Below are 25551 nucleotides of genomic sequence, written 5' to 3'. Positions count from 1 at the left end.
TGTTCTCCCGCCCGGCGTGCTAATCGCTAACGTTGGGTCAGTGAGCGGCTGAAGCAAAACGTGACGCATGAAGGCCCCATGTGTGAGTTTTTGGTCATTATAGATGAGTGCAAACAGATGGATTCAGCGTGAATGTTGGATTTTTCACGGTGACGTGCGTAAAGCCAAAATAGTGCTCACTAGAGTTGCTGACAATAAATTGTTGACAATCACTTCCCGATTTGCATAAGATGACAAATAATGAGTCGAGCGTGACGCTTTTGATTGGGGCGCAGTAAACGGTTCTGTCACGACTCAAATAATTCTTCCAACAAAAGTGATGAGTTGACCTCTATTTGTTTTGGTCCTTTTATTTTTTTACAGATAATCCAAGTCATCTGCAAATAAATTCAATTTATCCACGGTTTTATCAATGTGATGCCAGAAAGTGTATTTTGGAATTCACTGTAGCTTTGAATATTTCTCCATCTCAACAAACCTACGCAGCCCATAGAATTGTCTGGTGGAGAGAAAGAGTGCGTGACGTAGGGGGGGGGGGGGGAGGTATTGTTGCCATGGGGACGAATGCAACAGAAGGAAGATGGGGGTCCGGGTCCGCCTCCTGACCTGCACAGAGGAGTTGAATGACAGTCACGGAGCTGAGGCGAGACAGGCGCTGGTCACAATGCGAGAAGAAGGGGGAGATGGGCGACCCTCACCCGTGCAAACAAATTGCCTCGGCTTCAGCGGCTACTCACTGCTTAGCATTAGCATCCAAAAGACATTATGCATTGAACATCAAAGGTGGCTTGCACTGCTTTTGTGTGCCTGTCGCAATCTATGGGGGGACTGGTGGAGATTTTATATGCTAGCCACTATCAAAATCTGCTCTTTAAAATTCAAATTAAATTAATTAGATAATATTTAAATATAAAAAATGCAAAAATAATAATTGTATTGCACATAAAAATGTAATTTTAAGACAGCTGAGCCGTACTAGGGCAACGGATATGAAATAAATTATCAAAAGAGTTTTCCATATTGGTGGCCATTATCTGTACGCATTTTTATTAGTAGGCTCTAAAACGGAAATCGTGTATTGTGCATTGTTGTCATAAAAGACAAGGCTGCAAAGAAAAGCCTCTCAAGCCTGTGAAATCTCATCATCATGCTCATATTTTGGATTTGGTACACTCCGTCCGCTGGCAAGGCAGCTCACTAATATACAGTATTAGAACAGAATGCTACTTTACACATCAAATAAATACTTCCAAAACCTTTAATACAAACAGGATAGAAATGAAGCGCAGACATGTTGCTGGGCAGGTCCAAAAAAAAAAAAATCCTGCATTCAGAATTATCACAGCCTGAGCAACAATTTTATGTACAAGTGTTGTTACTATATGTTTTATGAATTATTACAAAAAGATATAAATAAGTACCACCACTTAAGAAAAGAGCTTATGTACAATATGGAGTTTGAATTTGACCCTGCTGCCAATATAGTGTCCATGCAATAAAACGAACATTTGTCCAGCCAACACACTCCATTTAAATGAACTTTCAATGTTGGCACAGTCTGGTTGCGATCGCAGATTCTCGTTCTTGATCCGAGGTTTAAAATTGGACTGTAATTGTCACAGGTTGACTAGTCTGAGGTCACTAGGATGGAGCATCATCACCATGTATTGCCTTATATTTCAACATCTCCTCCGGGAAAACTTTGCCGAGCTCAGAGATGAGAAGACTCTTGAATTTCTGTAACAGAAGAAGCCTGTAAATCAGTTTTGTGTCATGGTGTTAGGCTTACTGTTTGACTTCTTACCGTCAAGGTGTCAATTTTTCCTTTAACTTGCTCGTTGCGGGCCAAGGCTCTCTCCAAACACTCCTTTGTGTACAGCTGTGGATTTCGACCCTGGTCGATATATCTGAAAAATATCACACAGGCAAAATACATAATTATAATAATAATACATAGTACATGATGGTAAGGTCAACAACGTCGTATACTTACTCAAAGACTTCCAGTGGTACGTTGATCTCATGCAGTTGCTGACGGCACTTCTCAATATCTTGCAATCCCGTTATCATTAAATTTCTGTTAAAAGAAAATGAAGTTATTGCCCGTCGATGTTTACAACGCGTCGATTTAAACATGACTCACAATTTTTGGTTGAGTCCCGCTTGACTGCTCGACTGGAAGTCGCTGACAATAATTCCAAGCTGCCGAATATTCTCGACAAACTTCTCGAGATGCTCTTCGAGGTTTTCATTTTTCTCCGCCATTTAAATGTTAATATGAGAAATGGCTTAAAAATATGTGCCTTAAACCAAGCGCACTTCTCTCGCTAGCCAGAAATGCTCGCGCAGCTAAAGTGCATTTTACTTTACGGCAGTTCTGCAGCCAATCGCTGCTGGGCTCTGGTGTGTTGCCATAGTGACAACCAATGAAGGGGTGTCGGTTTCTGTATCACAATGTCGTGCTGCAGAACGGAAAAAGACCGTATATCTGCATTATTTATATTCATCTTCAAACAAAACCCTGCAATGCTTCCTGATAATATTAATTGAATGTATTCATAAAAATGTCCATAAAACATCTCAACATATTTATAGAAAACAAAGCTTAGAACAGAAAGGCGTCATCGCGTAATTCACTTCTCAATCTAAGGCGTAAAAATAAAAAAACGTATTATTTTGTGTGAGAAAAGTACTTATTCTCGTAGTAAATAAATACGAGATTAAATAAAATAGGTGGGTAAATACGAATTAATAGTGCCTGTCAATCTTTAAATGAACAGGAAACGTTACCACCGCTTTCGCAATAAAAGCATTGTCGTCATCACGATGCGAAGTGTCACGACTCACGAATAATGCAATATGATTGATTTGATGACGAATGACGACTGTGCTGATTGAAATATTAAAATGTACTGTTTTGTCCTGTAAATATTGTGAATCTGTCATTATCCAACATTATCTGTATGGAATCAAATGCCACATTTTCAATAACACGTAATGCCTATTTTGACATGGTTTATGGCATCATTTGAATTTGCACAGTGCACACACTCAAACGAACAATTCGTGCGTGACGAGCTTTACTTTGAAAGGTGTCACTACTGCGCGTATGTGGGCTGAGCGTTGAAGTTGGTCTGCTTGCGCGTCATCCCCTGCATTACGAGAGCTGCGGCAGCTGCACGCACATATATACATACACAAGTACACTTAACACGCACAAAGACACGCACTATTATAAGCGCTTTTCTGCAGCTCACCTTCGTGGCAGCTCTCGTGGATCATCGGGACTCGTCTTTTTTACTCATCCAAGTTGGCTATTTGCAGAAGATCCTGTGGATTTTACGCATTTGGGTAAGCACATTTATGGTTTGCTATTAATTGTGTTTGAGTGTTTATGTCGTGCAGGTGTTAGATTTTTGACCTCATCTATCGTGATGTCATCGGCGTTTTGTTGTCTTTTTATTCATTTAATTCAACACATTTTGATGTAATGACGTACAGCGTGTCATTTGGATCATCGTCCGTTCGTACTGCGGCTACAATGTTAACGGGGCGGGGGAGGGATGGGGTTGAATCCAGGAAAAAAACCTTCTTAGGAGGTTGTCTTGATGAGATTAAGATGCTATTTATTTGTTTCCCGATTTCTATCTTTAGTCACGCAGTTCTGTGATGATGCACTGAGAGGAAAAGCGCAGAATCGTGGGCTGTGATCACCCCTGAAGGCTGCAGTGAAGGGTGAGATCTGTGAGAGGTGCAAGCAAGGTGAACTCCACAGTGAACATCCGCGTGGGGGAAAGGGTGCAATCTCGACCCTCTGCAGGGGGGGGGATCGGTGGAGAAATCCCAACCAGATCTATAAACTAAATTATGGCCACTCTACTGCGGAAAATCGGTCTGATCCGCCTGCACGACCGAGACACAGAAGACCCCAAGCACCACCAGGGCTCATTAAAGGGCACCAAAGGCAACCAGAAAAATAACAAAAACTGTCAGACGGCCAACGAAACTAACATCCTCAGCACCCCGGAGATTAAGGCGAGGAAGCTGGACCAGCACGCCAAGGACAAGGAGAAGCCAGGCAAGGATGCCAAGGAGAAACAACAACAGCAGCAGCAGCAACAGCAAACAGGGGGAGGCGGGAATAAAAGCACCGGAGCCTCCTCCGTCCCTCCGCTCGCCCCTCACCGGCATCACTGCACCCAAGTGCGGACGCGCAGGCTGATGAAGGAGCTGCAGGAGATCCGGAGGTTAGGGGACAACTTCATCACGGTGGAGCTGGTGGAGGACAACCTGTTCGACTGGAACGTCAAGCTGCACCAGGTGGACAAGGACTCGGCGCTGTGGCTGGACATGAAGGAGACCAGCACCGAGTTCATCTTGCTCAACGTCACCTTCCCCGACAACTTCCCCTTCTCGCCGCCCTTCATGCGGGTACTGACGCCCCGCTTGGAGAACGGCTACGTGTTGGACGGCGGTGCCATTTGCATGGAGCTGTTGACCCCTCGCGGATGGTCCAGCGCCTACACGGTGGAGGCGGTCATGAGGCAGTTTGCGGCCAGCCTCGTAAAAGGACAGGTGAGATGAGAATACACAAATAGATAAGACTGGTGTAATCAATCAAATTAATCTTAAAGTCACCACTATATCTATTTTTTATGTCGAGGGGAAAAAAAATTGATCCAAGTTTGAGGTATGCTTTTCAATATAACATAATATTAATCATCTGACAAAATGAAAACTGGGAGAAAAAAAATGAGGGTGCGGGATGGTTAGCTCATCTTCCTCATATTTATGAGATTCCGGGTTTGAAATTTGACACGACCTTCCCGTGTGGATTTTGCACGCTTTCCCCACATTTGCTTTTCTCTCGACCCAAATGAGGACAAGCCGTAAAGAAGATAAATGGATGTTTCTTTACGGCACCCGTTTCACGCCACGCTCCCCCTCCCTCCCTTTCTCAAAGCTCTCTGCAGTCTCTGTTTGATGGCCTTTCATCAGTCAGCATCCTCTGGCAACAGAGACCCGCATACCAAGTGGGAGTCACGCAGGCTCACGATATGTGTCCTTTTTTTCCCCCCTTAGCGGCGCGCAATCCCAACGTACTAATAATTAGACCGCCCGGGGATGGAAAAGCAGGATGCCACGATTGCAGACCTGTGTGATTTCGATCAACTCCATTATGTAATCCCGTCAAATCCTGCCCCCCCTCGGTGTTTTTGCAGCATCCAATGGAAATGGCTGCATCCTCAAATGCACTCAGCGTTATAACCAGGAGAGCTTTAGTGGAAAAATAACTCTTCGTCAACAAGGCTTAGCAGGATGATGGAAAGTGTCCTCCATGCAACCCCGTCATTTTGTGCTTTTTGTTGAATTAATGAAGAATCTACTCAAGATGAGCTTGATTATTTGTGCGCATGGCATCCCAGTTGGCAGATTGACGACTGAGCTGCAGTGTCTCCTTGTATCTAATGGAAACAGTATTGATTAACGTGGATGTACAGAACACACACGAGTTTGTGTGTGTGTCTTCCACAGACGGTGTTTGCATGTCGTGCATTGTCCCAGATCATCTCCGACGCGCTCAAAACCATGTTAATCCGAAATACACACAATGTGTTTTTCCTTTCTTGGTTGGCGGCCTTTTTGGGATCAACATTTTGACTTTGATCATAAAGGAGCGCTATTTTTAGGGAGAGCAAGTGGTGAGATGAAAGTCAACAATGAGACACGCACATGACACACAAGCGCTGTGCGTATACACTAAGTAGGTCATCGCTTTGAGTCTTTCGCTTTCTTTTGTCTTGCAGTGCCGTTGTTAGAAGACGTACATAAAATAGTTTTTGGGGTTTTCTGGAAAACAAAAAGCAGAGCAAAATATTTACAGATTATTAACAGAATGACCTGTGACATCTGATTTTTAAAGCCACAATTGCAGTTGTGCATTTAATGGGCGTGGCCTAATAGGTGACATCATCAGCCTGGAGTCAGTCAACCAGGCAACTGCTGATAACTCAAAACTCGTTGACGTTAATTGAATATAAATATTCTTGTTTTTGGAATGCGGGAGGAAGACACATGCACAAAAAGCCGGAGTCAAACCGACTTTTTTTTTTATTCGCAAATCATGGTCCCAGTCAAGCATGATGACATCATCAGTGTTAGTTTGATGAAGCATCCCATTAATGCTAACTGTAGCGTGTAAGCGCTTTTTCAAGTGTGACATGAATACAAAATTTCATTTCTGGCTCTGACGGCTTAGCACAAGTTTTTAATGCTAACATTTTGTTAAGCATGATTTTATCCTCTAATGACCCGACTATCAGTTCCGGATGTGATGCCGGCCATTATTGATCAGGTGTTTGTTCATCCTGACCTGAGCTCAAGCCCGCGTTACGCAACAAGCTACCTCCAGTCCCCTAGGGCCGATTCCTAACATGCAAGGGAGGCTCGCCGCGCCTGTCCTGTTCCAACCATTGACCGATTCCCATTCATATAATTAGCCAGCCGCCACTCTGTGCAAATCCCTCCCCAGAATCGAGCACTTTGCCCAAATTGAGAAACACTGACATGGGACTTCGTAGGCCTCGGTTCATTAAACTCTATCCTTATTTTGACTTTCCATCTATCTAACACTGCAACATAATTTTTTTTTAACTCATCGGTGTCTGAGAGCACGAAGCGACTAATTAATGCTTGTGTTTCACGCTCGGGGTCACAGACTTTTATGTAAGGTCGACACATTCACCAGCCCTCTTACATGCTTGCAAATAAGAAACAAATGGTAGAGGCCTCGTTAAAAAAAAAAAAAAAAACTTGTTCAATGAAAGTGAGGTTATGTTCCTTGCCAGCGCATCGCCATGGCAGCAAAGTCTTGAACAATAGGCGGCAATAATGAGGCACGTCGGCGAGGCGACAGGCACCATTTTGAGGTGTCACGAGCAACCTTGTGTGATGTGGAAGATATGCATGCATGATCACATCACATGATGCCGCTGCCACCAGAACCGAACCACAATGTCTGCGACATTACGACATTTTCGATCCTCTCACATGTCATCAGTTGATTGATTTCACAATAACTTACAAAATAGGAAGACATGGTTGCTCATCACATGGCTTTATGAACTGCCACCATGTTCGAACCATTCATGCATTCATAAAGTAACGGCTCATTCATTTCTAATGTAAATCACGCTACAATAAAGAGGATTAAGGCACAGACGGCACTCGTATAATAATATTATCCCAGTATTTATATCTGAGCTGCAGTGCAGCATTCAGAAAGGCCGGGCCATGGAAACATTGTTTCATTAGTTTGAGCAGAAAGCCGCCAGCCAGTAAAGTGGTGCAGTGTTATAAAACAAAGTGAGAGGTAGCAAACCCACGACAAAGCCGTAGATCATATGAGGCGCATGCCGCGTGACTAGTGGGCAGATTTATACCGCCCGTGCGGGCTCGCTTACACGATGTGATAATGCCGTTTTTATTCAGTCAATAATCCAGAAATGGAATATTAATCAGAATGCCGTGTAGCTTAATGCTACCACATAATGCGAAATGCCATAGACAGGCTAACAAATAGTGTCAAGGTGTTACCGTATTTGCCGGTGTACTAGTCGACCTTTTTCGATCCAAAATCGACCGAAAAAAATCGACCTCGACTTGTACACCGAGTCATAAAATTTAACTTCGTATTCATCGCTTCAAATGTGATGGTAACCAAGGCCGTTTCTCATACATCTCATTGTGCGTGGGTGTGCGTCCGTCAGGCTAATCAAACAGCGAGAAACTGAATCATTATAAAGCGTTTGTCACATTAACACGCATCCTCAGCAACAATTTCAAATATTCTCACCTCAATAACGGACATCGAAAGCCAGGCAGCGACGATGATTGCTAGGGGGAAGTACTGGGTATTGAGCGAATGTGCGAGTCATCGCGCGTCAAGCAACGACAATAACTACCGGTACGTAAACATTCAATCGCCATGTCTAAACGAATGAAATACTCTGCGAAGTTCAAATTGCAAGTTGTAAACTTTGCCGAAGAAACTAACATCGAAAGCCAGGCAGCGACGATGACTGCTAGGGTGACGTACTGGGTATTGAGCGAATGTGCGCGTCATCGCCTAAACTCCGACAACGTCCGCGCGTCACGCAACGTCAATAACTACCTAAACGTAAACATTCGATCACCATGTCTAAACGAATGAAATACTCTGCGAAGTTCAAACTGCAAGTTGTAAACTTTGCCAAAGAAACTAACAACTGTGCTGCCTCAAGAAAGTTTGGCGTAAATGAGAAACTGGTACGAGACTGGAAACGCAATGCAACACAGCTAGCAGCGATGCCAAGAAACAAGTGTGCTAATAGAGGAAAAAGCTGCCAGTGGCCAGCACTTGAACAAGAACTTGTATGCTGGGTCGAGGAGCAACGAAAGTGTGGGTTCATCGTCACAAGAAATATGATTCGTCTGCGAGCTTTGGCTTCTGCTAAACAAAACAAGATTGCTGATTTCAAAGGAACTATAAGTTGGTGTTCACGATTTTTAAAGAGAAATGACCTTGTGCTACGACAAAAAACTAAACTTTCTCAGAAACTGCCTGAAGATTTGGAGGAAAAGATAACTCTCTTTCAATCCTTTGTAATCAAGATGAGAAAAAAAGAACAATATGACTTATCGCAAATTGGAAATATGGACGAAACACCGGTATGGTTTGATATGCCTACATCGAAAACTGTATCTGCTAAAGGTGAAAAAACTGTTCTCGTGAGAACAACAGGCCACGAAAAGTCTAGATTCACTGTGGTTCTTTCCTGCTTAGCTGACGGTACCAAGCTGAAGCCGATGGTCATTTTTAAGAGAAAAACTCGACCGAAAGGACAGTTCCCTTCTGGTGTAGTAATTCACAATCATCCAAAAGGATGGATGGATGAGGAGGGAATTAAGATCTGGATAGAAAAAGTATGGAACTGTCGACCTGGAGGAATGTTAAAGAAGAAAAGTCTTCTCGTATGGGATTCTTTCAAAGCCCATACAGTGGACTCCGTCAAAAGAAAACTTAAATGCAACAACACTGATGTCGCCGTTATTCCTGGTGGACTAACAAGTGTTGTGCAGCCACTTGATGTTTCTTTGAACAAGCCGTTCAAGGACAGATTGAGAGGAAATTGGAGTAATTGGATGGTAGAAGGCGAGAAGCAGTTTACTAAAGGGGGAGTCATGAAAGCACCATCGTTAGAAACAATAACAGGATGGATTAAACAGTCGTGGGATGATGTGTCGCTGTCTACTGTGGAACGCTCCTTCAAGAAATGCTGCATTTCCAACGCTCTCGATGGGACAGAAGACGACCTTATCTGGGAAGAGGAGGAGGAAACTGAGGATAGAGAAGACCAAGAAGATGCCCTTTATGACGACAAACTAAACGAAAACGAATGGAACGAGCTTTTCGGAAATAGCGACGATGAAGACGAATTTTGAACTCTATGTACCGGCAATCACTTTATAATTATAATTTGTTGTTTCTTAACTAAAAATAAACCAGTTTCTAAGAGTGTTCATTGTTGTCAGTCCCAGGGTCATAAAGTAAATAATATTTAAAATGGCGTATAGATCGCTCGCTACAAACTCGCGCATTTGAACACATTTCGTCAATAAATTTCGCATATTTCTGATTGAATTTTGAAGTTTAATATAATGCAACAATTGAGCTCGACTTATACAAAGGATATATCATAAAATCGTAAATTTCCGTCGAATTTCAGGGGGTCGACTTATACACCGAGTCGACTTATACACCGGCAAATACGGTATTTAGATTTTTTTATTTACTTAATGAAGTAGTTTTTATTTATTTACTTAGATTCTAATGATTATTTTCTTACATTATTCATCTTTTTACAGGTGATTTAGAAATGATTAAATTTTTTTATTATCTCTTTCAGGGACGTATATGCCGAAAAGCCGGCAAGTCCAAGAAGGCCTTCAGCCGTAAAGAGGCCGAAGCCACCTTCAAGTCGTTGGTGAAGACCCACGAGAAGTACGGCTGGGTGTCTCCGCCCGTGTCGGACGGCTGAGATCCGACCCCTGACCTCCACGCGCAAAATGACACCATGCTAACTCAACAATCTGTCACACTCACTTTTTGCTGTAGCTTTCTTTATGTATGTGTGTGTGCGTGTGTAAATCGGGGAGGGGGGGGGGGGATTTCGTTTTTAATATGCAGACAAGTCACCACTATCATCATCACCACTTCTCCAGGGAATTTTTTTTCCCCATTTTGGGAAAGGCCTGAGAGGGAGGTGTGTGCGCATTTGAGAATGCATTTCTTGTTTTTCCGCATTTTTTTTTTCTTGCCTCATGACCGTGTAGGATCTGCAGACTCAACTCGGTTGCACTTTCCTCACCCCTCCCCACGCCCAACCCCTCCCTCTTCCTTTCGACATTCCTCTCCGGTCGTCTGCGTGTGTCTGTGGGCTCATTTGCATAGAAATGAAGCCGTTAATGTTTAATAGACGGGCAGCGCGCCCACTCCTACGCTCCTTTCTTTCCCTTTTTCTGTCGACTGTGCGGTCGCCCACACTTGGATGCAAGATGAAGATTGTAATGTACATGAAGCATCATCACCTCCCTCCCAGCTCTCTCGCTCGCCCACTGTCTTTCTCTTTGTCTCTCGTGGCTATATTTAGCACTCACTGTTGCGTAGATGGATATTGATTTCTAATGGAAAAGAAAAAAAAAGTCACATGTTGCATTATGCAGAGACTTTGTATAATACATGGAATGATAGTCAATCGTTTCGTGAGCAAGGAGTGTGTTTGATGTGTGAAAGGGACGCACCCCTTTAAAACAAAACTGAACTGTGAATGACTCTAAGACCTGAATCGTTACTGTTTTTAAGGGATTTTTTTTTTTTTTTTGCCTGTGTGTGTACGATTGGTGTAAAAACAACCAAAGTCCAGCAGGAAACCCGCTGTGCTATGAACACACCTACTGTACCTGCACAGCTTGAAATGCCGACAAGGTGGGCTTGCCATTTCGTTGAATGTACGCTCCAGAGCACCACATGATTGCCCGGAGAGACACATTCGGGATATTAGAGTGGGGGCAAGCCGAGAGACACAGCGGGGGTCGCTTCTTCGGAAATGTCAGTGAGTTGCAAAATGGCCGAAACCTGCGTTGACAATAAAAACATGGAGTCGGTGTCCCAATACTTTTGTCCACGTGTTACGATGCCACTCAGGCAGGCGTCTGCGACGTGTCGAGCTCGGCTTCTGCGATGTGCCAGTTAAATGTCAGAAGCGAAGCTGCTAATTGGGCTGACATTTCCGCCACGCGTCATTAGAGAGAGACGTGAGGTTGAGAAGCAAAAGATGGAGGATGTCAAAATCTCCCGCTCGGCTCTCTCCTCCGCCCGCTGGCATTTGGGTCCATGTTGCGTGACCCCGCTGTGTTTGTTTTAGGAAAAGAAGGGCAGACGGAGGATGCGAGTGTGTGTGTGTTTTATGCTTCATTACAAATGAAATGACCAAGTGGGGTCCATGTAACAAGTTTCATTTTCAGGGTTGATTGTATAGTCCTCTCTTGACTTCGCCAGTGCAGAAATACTGTAAATTGACTTCATATTGTACCACAAAATATCTCTTAGCTGAGTGTTTGCTGGTTTCAAACCAATCATTTTGTGGATCTCTAGATTTAGACTTGTAGTTAGCAGACACTAACTGAGCTGGTTATGTTGTATTATATTTGCATGTCAACTGTGATTGGTAGCTACCTACTGTATATTTTTCTTTTTTTTTTTCAAGAAAACTCCGAAAAACTGCAGAGATAAACAAAAAATGCAAACTGCTTAAACTGCTTCTCTTGTCTTTTTTTTTTGTTTGTTTTTTGAAGGGTGAAGAGGAATTTCTGTCCCGTACTAGCTTTTCTTTTTACGCGTCCTCAAATGTCATATTGTCTTATATGAATGTTTGTGTTTTAATTTATTTGTGGTTTGCCAAAAATGAACATTTGAAGCATGATGCAGGTATTGTCACAAAAAAAAAAATAATAATGGAAGAGGGGGAGAAAAAAAAATCTTACCAAGGATATTTGGAGTATTGAAAGACACAATTGCAAAGCCTCAACACCTTAAAGGGACTTTAAATTATCCCGCCCCCCCAAAAAAAAAAAAAAATCTTGACACCACCATTCTGTTCATCCTCTTAAAACTTAAATGTGGGTAAAACTTCCCCCAGTCAACGGCAGATGTGCACATCTGACCTGAGATCAGCTACTCTGGACAATTTCATTCTCCTAATTGTTTGGTCCAAAAAGTGGGAAAAGGCTCGTTTGCAAGACCAAACAAGAATGTGCAATAAAATACACAGCATATTCAAAATGATTGCGTTTTGTCTTTCTCTTTTTAAATCTGCTGAACATTGTGAAATCCCATTTCAAGCTGCAGTGTCCTACTTTCAACCAAAAACTTTTGAATTGTTTATGTTCTATTCCTTGACATGACATTTGATAATTTTCCCATGTTGCATATCCCAAAGGGTTATTTGTTATTTTTTGCAAAGGTTTACAAATCGAATTCTGTCCATGTCAGCACATGCTCAGCAGGTTACAACCATATTTCTGCTGCGATGCACAAATTTGCCAGAACCATTTGACACACACACACACGTCTTCACACACACCCTCGTCATTACAAATGAATCCTAATTAATAGATCCCCTTCGAGCGCTCTTGTTTTTGTGTTGCCGATGCTCCCCGCTGCTCATTAGTGCAGGAGAACCTGAGCAGCATATGGAATCCATACTATGGATCTGCCTCGGTGAGCAAATTATTGACGAGGTCATGTTGAAAATAAGGCGCGGACACCGGAGCATGCAAAAGCTGCACAATATTCTCATTAGTCAATACAGTAATCTTATGCATCGAAGAAAAACATTCAATTCTAGCATAATATTCCAGTCAGTTAAGGTCAGGCGAGATGAGACGTGTTTGTGAGCTTGTTGTTTGTAAAATTATTATGTATTGAGTATTTCAAACAATCACATAGCTCTGCCTTAAATGCTACGAGCTTAATGCTAACATGTAATGGGAAACTCCATAGACAGGCTAATCCTTGAAGCAACACAAATTATGGAGCAGCACACGTAGACAGACATGTGTGGGACCCTCCCTCTCTATTACACTGCCCCCAAGTGGACAAGGCAGGTGCTCGAGAAGGAGTAGCAAATTAAACTGTAACATTTTATGTAATATTACCATATTGAAGAGCACTTTTTTTCATCACATCAAAAATGTCGATTTATGCAACAGCTCAAGGGATTCAACAGTTCAGGTTATTTGTCAGAATGTCAATCCAAGAGCAAAAATAGGAAGTGACATTGACATAAGGTCCTAAAGCTTAAAGATTATAGGATTGGCCCCTCTCCATGTGAGTCATATTGCTGTCATTATATAAGATGTGATTTGCGTGTGTCCTCTTTCTGCTCCCAAACACACAGAAGGCGATTTTGGGAAGCACAAGGCTCCGAGACACATAGACACACGTTCCATTTTTTCTGATCAGCTTTAGGTCTGATTCGCAATAACGACCCACCTCACCCTGCGTCGTATATCAAACAGTCAGTAGGCTTGGAGCCAGATGTGATTTTGTTCTTTACGGCCGCATGCATAATTCAGCCGGGGATCCACTTACGTGGAAATGTTCAATCATGAATGTGTTTTCCCTGCCTTAGTTGCACATGTATGGAACAAGACAAGGCGTGTGCGGATAACAAATGTCCTCCTTTTTTGTAGTGCAATTAAAAGTGGACTGTAAATTGCCCGTACTGGTGCGCCGCAATCATCTAAATTAGACGAGTGGACAACACTGAGCCTCTCGTGCTATTCATGTGAGTGTGTCAACGCCAGTTAGCTCTTATGTAAGCTTTGGCAGCGGGATGGAGGCAACAGTCAGTTTTGGCAAGTCAGTCGCTTCCCCTGCTTCAGCATCGAGGCCATTCTTAGCAGACTAAAGCTCACTATAAATATTTTATATGGCACAGTGCATGTGGGAAAATGTATTTTTAGCAATTGCCTGCTTTCCTTGCACTTTGAAAAATGGTTTGTTTTATCTGCTTCTTGCAGGCTTGGCTATGAAATTTTCTTGAACATCCTGGAATTAAGAAGGAAACTGAGATTGGGTGGTTTAGCCTGAACGTGTTAAATTATGATTTGTCTTCTTTCTGGTTCATTTTGTTCCAGGTTGCAAGTGAAGACCAATAACTGGCCCCCTGCAAAGTGCCCTCCATCTCACCTTGATCAATCCACGAAATGGCCGTGATTGCGGGAGATACAACAGGACATTAAGTTGATTTATCGAGGCACTCTCTGGTAAGAGCCATCCCGCACACACATGATTGTCCGCGGGTACATTTCGTCTCCTTTAAAGATTCAATAGGGAGAAAGTGTAACGGAGCAACAAATGCTATGGCAACAACATAGCCGGATGTCGACTTTCACTCCACCGCTGGCTCCTCCTCTCTTTGCCCTCCTTTCCTCGTCTCCTTCCTGACTGCCGTCCGTGCTGACTGCTAATGAGGAGCGATGCTTGTGAGAATTGAGAGTCAGGCATGCAGAGTTGCTTTGCTGGGGAGGGGGGGGTAAGAGTTAGCATTTTCGGGTGGGGTGGTGGGGGCAAGATAAGGCCCGGGAAGCGGAGAGAGAGGGGAAAACAAAAAGCCAGGGATGTTCTTCAGCTTCTCTTCTCTTGCTCTGTCTGTTACTAGGCAACACCTGCAGGCATGCACTAAATAAAGCCTTGTGTCCGCCACTAGCCCCCCCGCACAACCACCCACCTACCTCCTTGCCAACTCTCACTGCTCATCAAGCCTAATCCATCTCTTCTTCCTTTGCTTGTTGTCCCTCACCCATCCAGGAGACCCAAAATGACCCCCCCTCCTCCTCCTCCTCATTCCACCAGTCTAAGTGCACCTTCCTGATAAGGCAAGACTTCTCAGACAAGTTAAACATTCAAAAATGATAATAGGTTTCTAATCCAACACTTTAAATTTGTTATAATTAAAAAAAAAGAATTAGCCCCAAAATGTCAAGTATTGTCCCGCTGTGAATAATTCAACACGGGGATTTTCTAAAGTAGGTCCTTACTGCACACGTACAATATTATTCTCGAAGTGTGGTTAGAAGACTGTACACATACGTGATAAGTGCAAAGAGCACTGAAGTGCGCCTCTCCAGGTCGCACGGTCGGGCGTCAATTTGTTCATCTTCTATTGTGTAACGCACTCGAGATGAACGTGGCTCAGAGATGTCAAACCCGGAGAGTGTGTCACAGGAAGTGGATGAGGATTAAAGGGTGTAAAAGCTGCAGCGTCACCGGATCAATTGTGGAGATGAAGGCCGAGACGTGTGTTTATACGCGCAGTCTTTGCCATTGTCTAATTTTTGTAAAGGATGAGAATAGGCTTTGCACAATTATCAGATAAAGCCAGCAGGCATAGCCAGAGATTTAGAAAAGGCCTTTGCGGTGTGTGGTGATTGGTTTAATCCACACACAAGATTTTCCAGCCACTATGTGTGTGTGTGTGTGTTTGGGTGAATCCGCCTGGCTCAGTCAGTGTGGCGTTGCGTAACTGCTGGATTATATAATCCCAAACATAAACGCATGTGGACGAATGGGCATGGAGCATGCAAGTGTCTCACATCAGCGGGGTGAGGAGGAGGAAGAGGGATGAAGAAGGGACAAACATGCATTAGCGCCACTTCGTGCTACTTCAAGTGCACTTCATGACAAGGATTGGTGATGTCATGGCTTTTATTCCGCTGCAGAGTTCTTGTGGAGAAGCATGAAAGACTTAAGAGTTGCATAGAAATACAAGTTTTATTAAAAAAAAATTAAAAATCTATAGGTTAATGTATTCCAGCGATATTGAACGAATATTTGTAAATTATTAAAACACACTGTCTAAATTTTCTTTCCGATTCAGGTTTCTCATCCCACACGTTTTCCTGACATCAAATCATCTTTTCATTTCCCTGAGGCTTCTATCATTTTGTAAAAGCACTTCTCTTCTTAAGGTGAAAAAAATGTTTTAAATCTCTTTATTCATCCTCCTGAATTTCATTTTTGCTTCACAAAATTCCAGATTTGTTCAGGATGCTGCAAGGTGTGGGTGTCTATCTTCTGAGGTGAGTCCTTGTTGTCATAACAGCCGTTGCCATGGTAACCCCACCAGGCAATAATGTCTCGACCATCCACCGACAAAACTCTGTATTCCGCTGTCTTAAATACATTTGAGACTTTTAAATATTTTTAATATACGACCCTGAAGCATTCAGTCACATTTTTTATCTTTTTTTTTCCTCCACCCACATGCGCAAATGAGTTAAATATCATCCCTCCATCTTGTTGCGCTTATCTTGTTGTTGTTCTAAAATATGAAACCAACAATCTTTCACACCTTTATTCAGCTCAGTTTCCGCTCATACAGGTGTACCAAATGAGATAAGACTTAATATAAAACTCTTTAAAAATGCAAAACAGAAAATAGGTTTACGCCACTCGGCAGGTGGACTAAAGCAGACTGTGTAATTAAATCACAAAAAAAGTCCTCTTCATTGGGGATCCCAAAAAAATAATTACAGCCAAGCTGTCTTCCATCTGTAACAACATTTTCGTGAATAATAAGCTCCTCCTTCCTCCAATTTCAGACACAAGTCTCTTTATTGTCGCCATCTTTCTTGGCTTCTGATGATCCGTTCTCACTCCCGTTCTCCAAATGCAGCTCCTTCTGCTCAGCCATCACCTCTTCCCCACCCTCCTCCTTCTCTTTGGCCTCCTCGTCTGTTGGCTTCCGGCCGGCCCCCTGCTTGTCCCGGAAGACCTCCACGCCCAGCATGCGTAGGTAGTGGTACCTCTCGTTGCGGGGGACGAAGGCCCGGATGGACGTCTTTCCTCTCCAGCCGCACAGTTGGATGGGACACTGAGGCTCTGCTGGCTTACTGGCAAATGAAAGGTAGAACACACAGAAATCAGCTGTCGCAAAAAAAAAAAAAAATAACAGCCGAAAAATACTTACTTGGGATTGGGAATGTACTTCAACACAATACTGCCCATAGCTTTAAAAAAAATAATAATATAGATTAAAAATTAAGACAATATATACTGTAGGCTGAAACATTTTTTTTAACACACCTATTTTTTGGGCTTGAGTGCGGGCATCATCTTCTAATCTGCTTAGGAAGGGGTTTTCCTGAGTCAGCAACACCTTGATGTCTTCCACACTCACTGTGACGATTCTGGAGCGAATATACGGCTGCAAGGTGTAGATACCCTGTGGAGAACGGGAGGGGTGACTTGGAAAATCCAATACTCTCCCCATGTAATTGAATTACGTTCTTCCGAGACAAAGTGAAGGATATTTAATCGTTAATCACCTCTTGGGCCAGTCTAAAGGCACAACCAAACTCTTCCCCGTCGCTGTTGCGAGACCACACTTTCACACCTGTATTTATCACCTAGAAGGAAGTGTTGCACAGATAAAAAAAAAGGCTTTGGTGTGGGCTACTATCAGGAGTACACTTCCTGAGTCACAATCAGGGATTCCGTAATTAATGAGGATTATATTTAGTAGACATGTCAGGCACCTTCATGCGCTCGCTGTTGTTGAGCATGACGTTGCGCAACTCTTTGGACACCATGTACAAGTTTCTCTTCTTGCCCTCGTGCGTTCTGGTCAGCACGTTCATCTTGGGGAAGTTTGGAGACAAGTTGTAGAAAGATCTAGAGCAAATTCAATGAAATGTTAATTTTGACTTGCTATATTTTTGATGGAATTTTAAAAAAACTCACTGCATGCTGGTGAAGACGGGGTCTTCTTCATGGAGGAACACAAAGGGATCTTCCTTGTATCCAGATAGCTTCAACTTTTTGGAGGGTGGGGGTCTAAGGAATGCAAGGAGTGTGAAATCTAGTCTGATTTGTTTACCTGTTCTTTCTTTCTTCAAGCACTGTGACTCACGCGCAGACGCCATCTTGTTTATCACTGGAACAAGCTCCTTTGGGTGCTCCCTCCTGGGCCTCCTCCACGTCTGCTTTGCTCTCAGCGCCGCCTTCCTGCATCTGTTCCCCTTCGGGAAGACAGGGAGACTCCGCCGGAGCCACCGGAGAGCTTTGCGTTTGGGCTTCGGAGCCAGACGGGGCCTCTTTTCTCAGCTGGAAATGAGCAGGACAAGTCGAGGTAAGTGTAATTTGTTACCAGCTGTGAGGAGGAGAACTGAACAGGTGAACAGTTCTCAGTGTTCTCTCCTCTGGTGAGTGACAGATCATCTGTGAAATAACAAAGTACCTTGGGATATCTCTTGTTCCAAGGCATTGGGGCTTTCTTCATAAGCACAGCCACAAAGAACCCTCCCGTGTTCTGGTGATGCGGCAGAATCCTCATACTGAGAAGAAAAGACTCTTAAAATGTGACATTTCAATTTCAGTTCATTTGTTTTCCCACACTGCAGAAGTCATTATGTCACTAAATGCAGACAAGCGTATCATTATTTGAGTATTTATTCTGGTGATATTGCTAAAGTCATGTGCCTTGGCGCAAATAACACCTGGTAAACACTGATACAGAGCTAAATTGAGACTTTTCCCCCCAAGCATTTAATAAACCGAAGTGTGTGGCAACAGTGCCCCCTGCAGGCCAGAACCTACCATCTCTCCAGATGCATGCTGGCCAGCTTTTCTGCATCCGTTGGCGGAAACATGGTGGGCCTGATTTGAGTGTGGCGACTGGTGGGAACCTCCGACCAGTCGGCGTACCACTTGCCCTCTTTCGTCATCAGCTGGGGAGATAGGGCAATTCTTTTCAGCACATTATCTGACCATTTGGCATCGTCGCGATTAAAATAACATCTTCATACCTTCCAGGAAGTCACGCCGGGCATCCACTTCAAACCGGGCATGTCGGAAGAGCAGTCGACCAGCTCCAATGCTCCTTATGGGACAAGCGAGTGTAAGTAAACTGAAGGTCACACACACACACATCATGAGTGACATCAGGAGCTGCACTTGGCCCCCCACCCCCCACTAAACACCATTTAATACCTTCGCTTTTCTCCAGGAGTGCCGCTATGACAGCTTCGTCCTCGATGGGGTTGAGGGAACAGGTGGAGTAGACCATCCTGCCACCCACGGCCAGCTGTTCGACGCCACGCACGGCGATACGCATCTGGAGACTTGTGAGTGGAAACCAACTTTTACAATTAGCACCGCAAGAGCACTCGCCAAAGCCATTAAAAAGCGACTTGATTAACCACAACAACAAAAAACTGTTTGATTACTTAAGAGGGCGCCTAAGCCCATAATCGCTGCCTCCGCTCACCCGTGAAGGTGCAGGCTGTTGCTAGTCGTCCACTTCTTCCACACATCTATGTTCTTCCTCATGGTGCCGTCCCCGCTGCGTGAAAACAGAGCAACTGTCTTGATAAACGGCCAATTTCTCTATTCCCTTCCAGAGGACAAAAAGATGCACGTTTCTTCAGACCTGCAGGGCACGTCGCACAAGACGCGGTCATAGAAGAGGATGTCCTTCTTTCCGTCCGCGTTTTGGATCTGCAGCATGGGAATGCAGGAGGCGTCATGGTTGACCACCATGATGCAGGGGCTGTTGAGACGCTTGGCCTGGTGCACCAGCAGGTAGCAGCGCTTGTTGTCCACGTCGTTGGCGATGACGAAGCCCTCTGGAACGTATCGATACAGTCACGCCTTGACTTGTGAGTTTAATTCGTTCCGTGAGGACGCAAAACCTGGTTTGTACCTGGAAAGGGCACGTCCATGTCAGAATGAAGCATTTCAATCAGCTGAGCTGTCTTTGAGCCAGGAGCTGCACACAGGTCCAAAATCTACACAAAAAAATATACATGTGTCTTTATTGTACGGTTCTGCGGGTGCATCTCAATGAATCTTATCACCTTGTGATGGGACTCAATCTTCAGGAGAAGTGGCGGGATCATGCTGACAGCTTCTTGACGGCTAATGTTACCCTGCAAAAGGTAAAGAAAAGAATTTAGAGTCTTTAAAACCACTGTTCATTTTTCTCTTTGCTCAAACTCACCGACTCTGTCTCACTGACAAGGAACTGGTGGAACTTCTCCAGCAGGGGAGACTTTCTAATAATCTTACGACTCATGTTGGTGTGCCAGGCTTGCTCATCGGGATACCTGGAAAAGTGGGCGGAGTGAGGATTTCGTGTGACGATGCTTTTTGCAACCATCTCAGGATGAAGATTACCAGCTGAGAGGCTGCGGAGCCTCGATCTTCTGACCATCAATCTCCAAATCCAGAATTTCCTTGAAGTACTTTTCCTTCAGGCAGTGAAGAATTTCTTTGGCATGGCTGGAACCAGAGAGGGACAGACGTCGATGCAATCCCAAAAAGTGGGAGATCTCTATGTTGTAGCCATCTTACCTTTTATATCCAGTGATGCGTATGGTGGCTGGAAGTGGTTCTCTCATGGCATCCATAAACTGTTCAAACTCTCCCTCTGGAATTAAGCCTTGTTCCTTGTAGTAGTGCTCAAACAGCTTGTTTTCCTTAACAATGTCAGCATAACCAGCACCCCAGCCCTGAAAAACAAGAGTTTTCCACATATTTGTTTTCTTTCTGGTTTGGAATAATGGGCATCGAATCATTTGAATCAACTACATTTAGCCTGTGGTAATAAAGCAATAAAAATGAGCTTTGTATTGCACTGTTAGCAACTACAGTTGTTTGTTAATCCAGTATAAACAACATAGCAGTTTATTAAACAGGCTGGAGATTGCAACACGAGTTTTCCAAGGTTTTTTTCCAAGAATTAGAGCAGAAGAGTGACTCTTACAGCGTTGTCTCTGTGGTCTCTGCCAGTAGGTTGGTTTTTCTGTCTCTGTCTGCTTCTTTTCCCCATTTTGGAGAAGATTGCAATTCTTGAGAAAAGTATACGAAGCAGGGTGGTTAGCGCAAATAACTCAAAGTGGTGTACAACTTCGGTAAGAAGAGTGAAATTGCAATATTGTGCTTTTAACCGCAGAACCGCATAGCGATATTAAAGACCTGAAGCGTGTGTAGTTTCTGGTACATGTGAATCAGGACCCCTCTTAGCTAGCGACAAAATATGCCTAAACAAAATACTTTTGGAAATCAATGCATTTGTGTCCGTGTGGATGCAAGAACAAGGTTTGTGTTTTTTGTATTTATTCAACAGAAATTGCTTACTACGAGACAGAAAATAAGGACATAAACTGTGGCGTACCGGAGAATAATAAGTGTGTATCCTATGATTTGTTCATTTTAATTGTATTTTTTAAAATATTTGATGCGTTTTAAAGATTTGGTTATTATATGCATGTATGAACGCTCCGGAGAAACAACAGAAATTTAGGGAATTACTGTCAGGCAGCTCCGCGGACGACCTGTTATAGTACGTCAACATCTCTGCCATATTGGATGTGTCGAAGTCATCCATAGCTCCATTTTTGCCACGTCCACTATGGCGGCGATTTCAATGTATTTTTGGGCGCCCTAAGCGGTATCACTGTATGTGCGTCTATGACAGTGAAACCACCATTAAAATAAACGAAGAAGACGAAGTTCTAACCGGAAGTCTACATCCTCGAGCTCACGTCCAGTCAAGCTGTTAGCAAGCATTTCACTCTTTGAGTCTACAGAAATAGTCTATCGTGTCGTACAAAGAACGGATATTTGTGCAAATAATTGTACTTATTAACCGTATTTTTTTTATTTATATTCTTTATAACTGAAGTGACGTACTGCATCTCGAGCTAATTTTGCCCATACTGTTGCTTACCTTGTGAAAGCTTCTTCTGACAATGAGTGGCAAAGTACAAAGAAAAGGAAAGGTAAGGTCAAATTCTGCGTTAACTTATCCATATATTTCATTGCATAGTTATATACACCAAGTTAAATGTCACCATTTACAGCGCGTTTTTTTCTGCTGTTGGGGAATACTAGTAGGATTAAACTTAAAACTGGTTCTCATTGTGCAGAGGCGAAATGAGACTTTACAGCTAATGGAAAAACTCGCAGCAAACCTCAATATGCACCGTATTAACCTGTCGGTTTTAAAGAATTGCAACTTGGGACGTTTGCAAACAAACTTATCCATTTCAAAAAAATAAAGAAAAAACAGAATGCTGGAACGAAGAAGCAAGACCTAAAGGAGTCAGTCACCCGTGACAAGAATGTGGCGACTACATCAAAAGGGACAGAGGCCGTTGTGGTTCCGAAGGACGACGTGGACAGCAGCAGTAGCCCAAAAGAGTCAGAAATTCCACTTGAAGGAGATGAGGCAGTGAGTGAAGGTAAAATCCTGGAACAATATGTATTACTGGAGATTAGTGTATCTTGGGTATGCATCTTCTTCTAACCAACGTCTCTACCTCTTCAGCGGCCGCAGCTCGGTCTCGTGACAAGGTCAATGAGCTGAGCCGGCAGCTGGAAGACATCCTCAGCATCTACTGCATAGATAGACACGCGGATGACGCCCTGGCCAACGGCCAGTCGCCCAGCCTCGAGTTCAATGGGCTTAACGATGACACCGGGGAAGACGGAGACCAGGGGGGCGCTTGCGGTGGAAACAAAGAGCAGAAGAAGATGCAGGAGAAGAAAAAAGTCAAGGGCCTGGGTGAGGAAGAGCTCTTGCTGTTTATGCTTGTTGGGATTAAAGGTGGCAAAAGTGCTCACACCAACACATAAAAAATAATGGCCCCAAAATGGTACAAGTTCTGATTGAATGTACAGACAGGGCTGTAATTTGTACTTCATTTAGCAAATGTATGAAAGTAATTTCTATTATCTATTATATATCTGCTTTTTGCAGGCAAAGAAATCACCCTCCTCATGCAGACTCTCAACACATTGAGTACACCCGAGGAGAAGCTAACAGGCCTCTGCAAGAAGTACGCTGAACTGGTAAGCATTTTCTCCTCCATTTTTTTTTCCTCCCTTCAAAATCAGAAAATGTGCTTTTCTTAACGGCATTGGTGTGTTTGGGTAACAAGCTGGAGGAGCACCGAAACAGGCAGAAGCAGATGCGGGCCCTGCAGAAGAAGCAGACGCAGGTGGTGCAGGAGAAGGACGGCCTGAGGAACGAACACAGCAAGGCCATTCTGGCTCGCAGTAAGCTGGAGAGCCTCTGCCGGGAGCTGCAGAGACACAACCGAGCTCTCAAGGTGCGCACAACGAACGTATTAGTGTAACCCTTCACATGTCACAATTTATCTTTTTTTTTTTGTATCACGTGTCATCCATCCCCTACACTTTAGTTTGGATTTTATTTTTCCCTCCGCAGGAGGAAGGCATCCAGAGGACCCGCCTGGAGGAAGAGAAACGAAAAGAGGTGACTTCACACTTTCAGACGACGCTCAACGACATCCAGGTTCAGATGGAGCAGCACAACGAGAGGAACGCCAGCCTGCGGCAGGAGAACACGGAGCTGGCCGAGAAGCTCAAGAAGCTCCATGAGCAGTTCAAGTTGCGAGAGGAGGTGCGTCATCGCCGCTTTGTGTGAATAAGACACCTTTCAGCTGGGCTAAATGCGCCTTGCTTGTCCAGCACATCGAAAAAGTGGTGAAGCACAAGGACCTGCAGCAGCAGCTGGTGGACACCAAACTTCGCCAGGCGCAGGAGCTGCTGAACGAGTCGGAGGAACGCCACGACGCCGAGAAACATTTTGTAAATGATGACACGCACGTCGGCGCAAGCGTCCGCTCTCGCGAGGGCTCAACTCTCTTCTCTTCATCAGCTGCTGCAAGAGGCGCTCGAGTCTCAGCGCATGTGCGAGCTGATGAAGCAGCAGGAAGGTCACCTCAAACAGCAGGTTTCCCATAATGCTTTGCTACTGCTCCATTTTAATGCTGATATGAGTTGCACCACTAAAGCTGCTTTGCGCTTTCCTAGCTCTCCTTGTACACTGAGAAGTTCGAGGAGTTCCAGACCACCTTATCCAAGAGCAACGAGGTCTTCGCCACGTTCAAGCAGGAGATGGAGAAGGTGAGGAGTGTGACGTCTCTACTAGGGCCGCGTCTGGCCTAGCTTTGACTTTGTGCAACATTTGAACAGATGACGAAAAAGATCAAGAAGCTGGAGAAGGAGACAGCCATGTATCGCTCCAGGTGGGAGAGCAGCAACAGAGCTCTTCTGGAGATGGCTGAGGAGGTAAGGCCAACTCAAATAAACGGTGCTCAATATTTTGAGGACTGACGCAAATAGCAAAAATCCATGAAGCAAAACTCAAAACACTATGTCCTGCTCAGAGGTTTTGCATTTTGCTGGAAACGGAACGTTAGTTTTCATGTTTCCTCGGCCAGAAATCCAATCAGGACCGCGAGTTCGAAGCGCTTCAAGGTAAAGTCCAGCGGCTGGAGAAGCTGCGGCGCGCCCTCAAATTGGAACGCAACGAGCTCAACAAGAAAGTACAGAAGCTCAGCAGCACACCCGCAGCACCCACCTCCGACTCAGAACGCCCCTCCCCGACGCCCACGGACTCTCCGCCGGAAGGCGGCTCGGACGCCGCCACGAGCAGCGCCAGTCACGCCCTTCCCGAAGGTGGCTCCAAAGAAACAAATTGTAAACCGAAACAGAACACGGACACGCAAGTGGAGGCGCCACAGCCTGTCGCCACGCAGGAATGATAACAATATAACAAACACCTTACAACACACCTCCTTTTCGGTATTCACAAATCTAACTCTTCTTTTAAGTCTCGCGTTGCATTTAGATTTTGAATTCTTCACATTACATTCACAGCATCAAATCAGTTTTGACCACGAGACATCTTGATTTTCTACTAACTGATTTTACATTCCCTCATAGACCAACACTTGATTGCTTCAAGAGCCATTACCGTTACATTACACGTAGTATTGTGAACGCTACTTGATGAAACTCTAAAGATGTCACCAATATTAGCCAGTAATATTAATGTCCTCTACATATTTTTGTGTGCGTTTATGTTTGGGGACCGCTATGCAACACACACTTCCTTGCTTTTTTTTTTCCTGTGGCAGTTTGAAGTGGAAAGCACTTAGAATGTATTCTTTCTCCGTCGTGTCCACACACCTGTCGTCTTTCACACAAGTAAGACATTCATAGCTCTCAAGCTTTGATTATTACCTCATGTTGAAAAGTTTAAATGGAGGAATTTAATTCGTTTTCCTTAAACATGTCATTTCTTGTTTAGACATACATTTAAAAGCCAATGATTCCGTAGCACTGGAAATATATATTTCCTTTAATTGTCGCAGACAACAGATTCATTGAACACGCAAAAGAATCACATTCCTTTTTTTCTTTTGCTGTGGTTTTGTGTCCTAATACTTTACATTTTGTTAAATAAAGGAACTGAATAGTAGATTTTTTTTGTAAGGCTTTTTAGCATCTTTTTTTAATTTATTTTGAAATGCGATGCTTTTACATTTTTCCGGTTCATTCTCAGGTATCGTATTTTGAAAGCCCAACCCGGAAGTGTCGTCATGCCCGTAATTGTGTTGCCTTGACGTTGG

General features: G+C 43.9%; 4 protein-coding genes and 1 long non-coding RNA gene across 15 annotated transcripts in view; 3 read left to right on the top strand and 2 right to left on the bottom strand.

Annotated features, from left to right (window-relative positions):
• Positions 1–20816, top strand: part of LOC148380022 (uncharacterized) — a 199698-nt gene extending 178882 nt beyond the window's left edge. For 5 of the 11 annotated variants that reach the window (XR_015855108.1, XR_015855115.1, XR_015855118.1 and 2 more), the window contains 9 exons: positions 14242–14370; positions 15984–16074; positions 16143–16185; positions 16782–17012; positions 18005–18236; positions 18368–19004; positions 19113–19230; positions 19534–20043; positions 20127–20816. This is a non-coding gene — a long non-coding RNA (uncharacterized LOC148380022). Of the gene's footprint in view, positions 1–13794; positions 13890–14241; positions 14371–15983; positions 16075–16142; positions 16186–16781; positions 17013–18004; positions 18237–18367; positions 19005–19112; positions 19231–19533; positions 20044–20126 lie in introns of all 11 variants that reach the window. The other 6 variants (XR_015855113.1, XR_015855116.1, XR_015855110.1 and 3 more) reach the window with 5 other exon arrangements.
• Positions 1241–3398, bottom strand: med10 (mediator complex subunit 10). The gene is made up of 5 exons (XM_088365736.1): positions 3258–3398; positions 2144–3175; positions 1994–2077; positions 1805–1907; positions 1241–1737 (listed from the first exon to the last, which is right to left on the bottom strand). The coding sequence occupies exons 2-5, from the start codon at positions 2263–2265 to the stop codon at positions 1642–1644; spliced, it is 405 nt and encodes a 134-aa protein (XP_088221862.1). The 5' UTR covers positions 2266–3175; positions 3258–3398; the 3' UTR covers positions 1241–1641.
• Positions 2949–12385, top strand: ube2ql1 (ubiquitin conjugating enzyme E2 QL1). The gene is made up of 3 exons (XM_088365711.1): positions 2949–3351; positions 3655–4575; positions 9948–12385. Exons 2-3 carry the CDS (start codon positions 3868–3870, stop codon positions 10077–10079), a joined length of 840 nt encoding a protein of 279 aa, XP_088221837.1. The 5' UTR covers positions 2949–3351; positions 3655–3867; the 3' UTR covers positions 10080–12385.
• nsun2 (NOP2/Sun RNA methyltransferase 2) lies at positions 16447–21149 on the bottom strand. The gene is made up of 19 exons (XM_088365706.1): positions 20871–21149; positions 20459–20616; positions 20282–20386; positions 20106–20211; positions 19963–20034; positions 19809–19893; positions 19536–19731; positions 19374–19448; positions 19097–19227; positions 18913–18986; positions 18704–18834; positions 18345–18441; positions 18018–18211; positions 17849–17941; positions 17644–17779; positions 17434–17514; positions 17192–17330; positions 17076–17115; positions 16447–16998 (listed from the first exon to the last, which is right to left on the bottom strand). Exons 1-19 carry the CDS (start codon positions 20934–20936, stop codon positions 16704–16706), a joined length of 2274 nt encoding a protein of 757 aa, XP_088221832.1. The 5' UTR covers positions 20937–21149; the 3' UTR covers positions 16447–16703.
• Positions 21150–21607: 458 nt separating this feature from the next.
• Positions 21608–25400, top strand: txlna (taxilin alpha). Its single transcript, XM_088365708.1, has 11 exons — positions 21608–21888; positions 22170–22350; positions 22437–22673; positions 22869–22960; positions 23050–23220; positions 23340–23534; positions 23603–23722; positions 23793–23867; positions 23948–24040; positions 24110–24205; positions 24358–25400. The coding sequence occupies exons 1-11, from the start codon at positions 21859–21861 to the stop codon at positions 24679–24681; spliced, it is 1614 nt and encodes a 537-aa protein (XP_088221834.1). The 5' UTR covers positions 21608–21858; the 3' UTR covers positions 24682–25400.
• Positions 25401–25551: the final 151 nt, after the last annotated feature.

This window comes from Syngnathus floridae, chromosome 21 (assembly GCF_059516105.1).
Source record: "Syngnathus floridae isolate MCC-2025c chromosome 21, RoL_Sflo_1.0, whole genome shotgun sequence".
Taxonomy (NCBI): domain Eukaryota; kingdom Metazoa; phylum Chordata; class Actinopteri; order Syngnathiformes; family Syngnathidae; genus Syngnathus; species Syngnathus floridae.
The sequence above is the reverse complement of the archived record's forward strand: the minus strand, read 5'-3'. Positions and strand labels throughout refer to the sequence as shown.

Excerpts from the sequence above, each read along its gene's own strand:
- med10 (XM_088365736.1), bottom strand. The coding sequence starts at position 2,265 with ATGGCGGAGAAAAATGAAAACCTCGAAGAGCATCTCGAGAAGTTTGTC. Across the intron at positions 2,078-2,143 it reads GCGGGACTCAACCAAAAATT|AAATTTAATGATAACGGGAT; the intron begins GTGAGTCATGTT and ends TTCTTTTAACAG. Across the intron at positions 1,738-1,804 it reads GAAAAATTGACACCTTGACG|AAATTCAAGAGTCTTCTCAT; the intron begins GTAAGAAGTCAA and ends CTTCTGTTACAG.
- ube2ql1 (XM_088365711.1), top strand. The coding sequence starts at position 3,868 with ATGGCCACTCTACTGCGGAAAATCGGTCTGATCCGCCTGCACGACCGA. Across the intron at positions 4,576-9,947 it reads CCAGCCTCGTAAAAGGACAG|GGACGTATATGCCGAAAAGC; the intron begins GTGAGATGAGAA and ends TATCTCTTTCAG.
- nsun2 (XM_088365706.1), bottom strand. The coding sequence starts at position 20,936 with ATGGGGAAAAGAAGCAGACAGAGACAGAAAAACCAACCTACTGGCAGA. Across the intron at positions 20,212-20,281 it reads GCTCCGCAGCCTCTCAGCTG|GTATCCCGATGAGCAAGCCT; the intron begins GTAATCTTCATC and ends CCACTTTTCCAG. Across the intron at positions 17,942-18,017 it reads AAACAAGATGGCGTCTGCGC|ACCCCCACCCTCCAAAAAGT; the intron begins GTGAGTCACAGT and ends TGCATTCCTTAG.
- txlna (XM_088365708.1), top strand. The coding sequence starts at position 21,859 with ATGAGTGGCAAAGTACAAAGAAAAGGAAAG. Across the intron at positions 24,041-24,109 it reads TCAAGCAGGAGATGGAGAAG|ATGACGAAAAAGATCAAGAA; the intron begins GTGAGGAGTGTG and ends ACATTTGAACAG. Across the intron at positions 24,206-24,357 it reads TTCTGGAGATGGCTGAGGAG|AAATCCAATCAGGACCGCGA; the intron begins GTAAGGCCAACT and ends TTCCTCGGCCAG.